Genomic DNA, 6,000 nt, shown 5'->3' with positions numbered 1-6,000 from the left:
ACTGTATGTACACAGTGCTGCCTACTAAATGTAATCTACCCTCTCCCTTTAGTCTAAAAACTTCTCATCAGCATTATCATTAGTAGCGACAGTTCAGCGCTTAGTGTAACCCCTTCTTTGCTGTTTGTTTCCTTTCTGCTTGTATTGCAAAGTCAGTGCATCTGTAACCCCCACATGCCATCTATGACAGTGTATTGTAAATCATCCCGCAGCACAGTGCCAGCCTATTCAGTACATTTTCATTAGCACTATGCCATTACATATTAGAGAGGTGTAGGTTCTGTCTTGTGATTGCCCAGAGAAGCAAGGGAGAAAGCAACTATGTGTGTACTAGCAGCAAACATCCCAGCCCTGGTCCAAACCTCTGAAATGTAGAGGATGAGAAATAGCAGTGTTGACAGGTACGTTTTGAGATGAGACTTGCGTCTCGAAACGCGTCTGTGTTTGGCCAAAAAAGCTGTTGAAACTTCGATGAGAGATCACCTTGTTACTTCTTGTGCTTTATGGTATTTTTTATGCATTTTTGTTATGTTTGTTTTCCCAAAATAGTGTATCCTAGTACATTTGTTTTTCGGGTTTGGTTTGTTTTACCTGTAGCTTTTTCCTCCAGTACGATGAATGTGATTCCGGTCATCATCATGTGATTAAAGGATTTCTCTCAAAGACGTGAAAAAATTCCACAAAGCATGAACCAAAAACATTCCCTTCTGCATTTTTTATGAAGGTCTATGGGAGAAAAATGCAACTAATGGGGTAAATAAAAAAACATCATACCCTTAGCATATGCATAATGCTGCCTTCCACAAAAAGATTGTTGTAGGCAGAGATTAATCTACATCTCTTTTGAACTGCTAAATGGGGAAACAGCAGGTAAAACTAACATGGAAAGGGACTTAACCCCTTAAGGACGCAGCCTTTGGCTGTCTGGGCATGCTGGGAGTTGCAGTTTGGCCCCCCTAGTGGTTGCCACAGTAAAGATCGATTTACTTTCACTTTCAATTCCCCCCTCACTGTCGATTCCCTACCTGATCAGGATCCAGCAGGCTCCAGCGAAGATCCCAGGTCCCCAGGCATCTTCTCCTGCAGGTACGGCCTCCATCTTCTTCCCAGAGCCCCTCGACATCCAGGGGCGGGCAGAACGGTGGGTTGCCATGGCAACCCCCTGTCCTGCGCTGCCATTGGTCAGAACTCCGTTCTGACTAATGCCAGGGGATAGGAGTAGATCGCAGCTTTGCGACCTCACTCCTATCCTTTAGGCTGATCGGGGCTGTTGCTGACACCAGAGACCCGATCAGCCCGGAATTGGAGAAAATCGCATGTCTGAATTGACATGCGATTTTCTCCGATCGCCGACATGGGGCGGGGGGGGATGGGGTCTCACAGGACCCCCCTGGGCGATGTGCTAGGGTGCCTGCTGAATGATTTCAGCAGGCATCCGGCTCCGATCCCCAACCGGCTAGCGGTGGGGACCGGATTTCCCACGGGCGTATGGATACGCCCTGGTCCTTAAGGACTCGGAATGCCGGGCGTATCCATACGCCCTGTGTCCTGAAGAGGTTAAAGGGGTACTCCCGTGAGAAAACATTTTTTTTTTCAATCAACTGGTGCCAGAAAGTTATACAGATTTGTAAATGACTTCTATTTAAAAATCCTAATCCTTCCAGTACTTATCAGCTGCTGTACGCTGGCGTGGGAGAAATCTCAACTGCGCATTTGAAGCTCTCTACTACAAGACGTCGTCACATGACCTAGGTCCCATGATTCCATCACCTGATCCTTGGCGATCGCGGCATCCGCTACCTAGGCTATGACTGACGCCATTAGCTGTCAGCACAGTTTAGAAGCAGAAGAAGCGATCACCATAGGAATCCATAGGAATCCTGTTTATTACTAAGTAAAATAGATTGCCTCCTGTATGCAACAAGGTCCAACATAGGGACCATAAATACAATTTTATAATCTGCACCATTGACGTGGGTAATCAGTTATTAAAGAATCAAAATAATAAAATGTATAAAATTAAAATATAAAAAGTTATAGGGGTAAGAACATGGCAATAAATAGATTTATTTTATTTTATTTAGTTTCTCAAGTTTTCTAAATATATAAATAAGTAAACATATATAAATAAATGTATTTAATTCATATATAATTATTGTATTTTACATTATTTATATTTATATATATATATATATATATATATATTTTTTTTATTATATTTTATATATTATATTTATTTATTCATATATATATATATATATATATATATATATATATATATATATATATGTCATATAAGTCCTCACTTTGCGTTATGGCTGAATAAAGAAATTTCGTATTGCTTGACATCCGCGCTGGACATCTGTTTCTTATCATATATATATATATATATATATATATATATATATATATATATCTATATCAAGACTCTAGTGCGGCACTCCAATATGCAAAAAGAAATATAGTGAATTTATTGTCTCGCATCATATATGACTTATATATACCGTAAATAAAAAATAAAATAAAATAAAAAAAAATATATATATATATAGACATGGTCGCACATCTACAACATTCACCTTGATCTAAGGCTTCTCAGCAGCATTTAGTAAATTAACAGGTCGTTAGTGCACTTTAAGATCATGAAGTCCAAGCCCACTCGCCACGTCACGGTCCCTAACATCACTAGCATAAAATGGCGCAGCACTGAGTGGCGACCACCACCGCCCCAACACCAGTGCCCACAGGGGGAACGACCCACTGGCAGAGCAGCCCCAATGCCACTCAAATCAGTCCCTGGGCCGCGGCTCCCCACAGACACAGCGCCGGGGGCAGCAATGGACGCCACACAGCACCACACCAAGGGGAAGAGATGTAAAAAACTCACTCACCATGTGCCAGAGACTGGGAGGCTGCCCTGGTGCGGTGCTGTGCGGCGTCCATTGCTGCCCCCGGCGCTGTGTCTGTGGGGAGGAACGGCCCTGGCATTGGTTTGAGTGGCATTGGGGCTGCTCTGCCATTGGGTCGTCCTCCCTGTGGGTACTGGTGTTGCGGCAGTGGTGGTCGCCACTCAGTACTGCGCCTTTTTATTCTAGGGACGTTAAAGGTGGCCATGACGTGGCTGGTGGGCTTGGACTTCATGATGATAAAGTACAATAACGACCTGTTAGATTAATAAATGTTGCTGAGAAGCCTGTGCGACCATGTCTGCTTTTTCTCAAGTTGAATATATATATATATATATATATATATATATATATATATATATATATATATATATATATACCTTCGTATAATTTGGATACTCCAGCGAAAGGAGGATCTGGGCAGAGACACATCCAGGAGGAGGAGGAGGAGGAGGAGGAGGTAGGTTGGGTTAAAAGTTCAGCAACATTGAAGAGTTGATTCATCTCAGTCAGGACAGTGAAGAAGAAGAAGAGACCTGGCAGCCTTAGCTGCACACTATGGCTTACCGTAAGTATCCTAATATAACCTTCGTTTTTTCCAATAGAAATGTTATAGTTCCTCCTGTCAGTCAGCTGGAAAATATTCCTAATTTTATTTCTTTTTTCAATCTGGAAAAATTCTAGAGCAGTGGTCTCCAAACAGCCGACCTGCGGATGTTGCAAAACTACAACTCCCAGCATGCCCGGACAGCCGTTGGCTGTCCGGGCATGCTGGGAGTTGTAGTTTTGCAACATCTGGAGGTCCACTGTGCGGAGACTACAGTTCTAAAGTAATCGTGGTCATTATTAAGAGCTCTAGTCCAGCATTGCTTTCTATAGAGGTGTTTTATCTGTACAGATGTAGCAGAGCTGAACCGGTTTCTTCTTCAAATTGTCCAGTCCTGTGAACACAAAATAATAATAAAAAAATAGAAAAAATAGCATTAATGGACCTGGCAGCAGGGATTATCAAGTGTGTGTTTACACATTCAGATTTGTATTTAATTTAATTTAATTTATTCATTCATTTATTATTGTTGTTGATTTATTTATTTATTCATTCATTCATTTATTATTATTGTTGTTGTTGTTTTATTTATTCATTCATTCATTTATTATTATTATTATTGTTGTTGTTGTTTTATTTATTCATTCATTCATTTATTATTATTATTATTGTTATTATTTTATTTATTCATTCATTCATTTATTATTATTATTATTGTTGTTGTTGTTGTTGTTTTATTCATTCATTTTTATTATTATTATTATTATTATTATTATTGTTGTTGTTTTATTCATTCATTTTTATTATTATTATTATTATTATTGTTGTTTTAATTCATTCATTTATTATTATTATTATTATTATTATTATTGTTGTTGTTGTTGTTGTTTTATTTATTCATTCATTTATTATTATTATTATTATAATAGCTGTTATTATTTTATCCTTTGTCTTTCCTTGATACGTTGTCCCTGTATGTTCTGTTTTCTGGCTTTGTATTTAGTAATTGCTGTTAAAATCCTGAAATTGTGAGCCCAGCCTGAGACCAGTGCTTAGATACGGTTTAAAACATCATAAATATGTAAGATAAGTGTTTAGAATCTAAGGCTGTGTTCACACCTAGTGGTAATGTATCGCGGTACCCACTTCGTTTTAATGCTGGTTTCTTAAATCAAAGTAAAAAAAATTGCACAATTTTACTACAATGTGCATAATCGCAATGAAAATGGTAGTAAAACTGCGCTATTTGTACGGTGATCTTGGAAAAGAGTGGTAAAAGTCTGGTGGGAGCAATAATAACATGGCACGTGTGAACACAGCCTTAAAGGGGAGAGGGGGTTGTTTGTTAAATATAAGAATATAAGAATAGTTTTTAACTATTCTATCTTGTACTCAAAAGTTGTCTGTGAGGCAGTGTTGGTGTTTAATTACATTCTGTGTAAGATAAATAGATAGATATGAGATAGATATGAGATAGATATGAGATAGATAGATAGATATGAGATAGATAGATAGATAGATAGATAGATATGAGATAGATATGAGATAGATAGATAGATATGAGAGAGATAGATATGAGATAGATAGATATGAGATAGATAGATATGAGATAGATAGATAGATAGATATGAGATAGATATGAGATAGATAGATAGATATGAGAGAGATAGATATGAGATAGACAGATATGAGATAGATAGATATGAGATAGATAGATATGAGATAGATAGATAGATATGAGAGAGATAGATAGATATTAGATAGATAGATATGAGATAGATAGATATGAGATAGATAGATATGAGATAGATAGATAGATAGATATGAGATAGATAGATATGAGATAGATAGATATGAGATAGATATGAGATAGACAGATAGATAGATAGAAAGATATTAGATAGATAGATATGAGATAGATAGATATGAGATAGATAGATAGATAGGAGATAGATAGATAGATATGAGATACATAAATAAATATGAGATAGATATATATGAGACAGATAGATATGAGACAGATAGATATGAGATAGATATGAGATAGATAGATAGATAGGAGATAGATAGATAGATATGAGATAGATAGATAAATATGAGATAGATATATATGAGACAGATAGATATGAGACAGATAGATATGAGATAGGTAGATATGAGATAGATAGATATGAGATAGATATATATGAGATAGATAGATAGATAGATATGAGACAGATAGATAGATATGAGATACCTAGGTAGATATGAGATAGATAGATAGATATTAGATAGATATGAGATATATAGATATCGGGTAGGGAATAGCTAGTTCCTGCTCTCAGCCAGGCCATTGTCCCTGCCTACTTGACAGTCTGCCCTAGGAAGCGAACTCTCAACTGGGCGACAGCCCCTATGCTGGACTAAAGTGCAGGAGCATCACAAGTCAGAACAACAAATAAATCAGGGAAAATCAGGGAAACAGGTAAGGACACGAAGGGTTAACAAAGGTACTGACAAACAGTGAACCAACACAACATAAGGGCAGGAATACAGAGCACTGACAAA

At 37.6% G+C, this 6,000-nt stretch overlaps 1 protein-coding gene across 1 annotated transcript in view; it reads left to right on the top strand.

Annotated features, from left to right (window-relative positions):
- The first annotated feature begins 3,428 nt into the window (after positions 1-3,428).
- TGM5 (transglutaminase 5) overlaps positions 3,429-6,000 on the top strand; it is a 47,543-nt gene continuing 44,971 nt past the window's right edge. Inside the window, exon 1 of the mRNA XM_056550429.1 lies at positions 3,429-3,474. Within this exon, the coding sequence (XP_056406404.1) occupies positions 3,465-3,474 (10 nt within the window). The 5' untranslated portion in view covers positions 3,429-3,464. The remainder of the gene's footprint in view (positions 3,475-6,000) is intronic.

Source organism: Hyla sarda, chromosome 13 (assembly GCF_029499605.1).
Source record: "Hyla sarda isolate aHylSar1 chromosome 13, aHylSar1.hap1, whole genome shotgun sequence".
NCBI classification, from domain to species: Eukaryota; Metazoa; Chordata; class Amphibia; order Anura; family Hylidae; genus Hyla; species Hyla sarda.
Note: the sequence above shows the minus strand (reverse complement) of the source record. Positions and strands in the feature narration are given on the sequence as shown.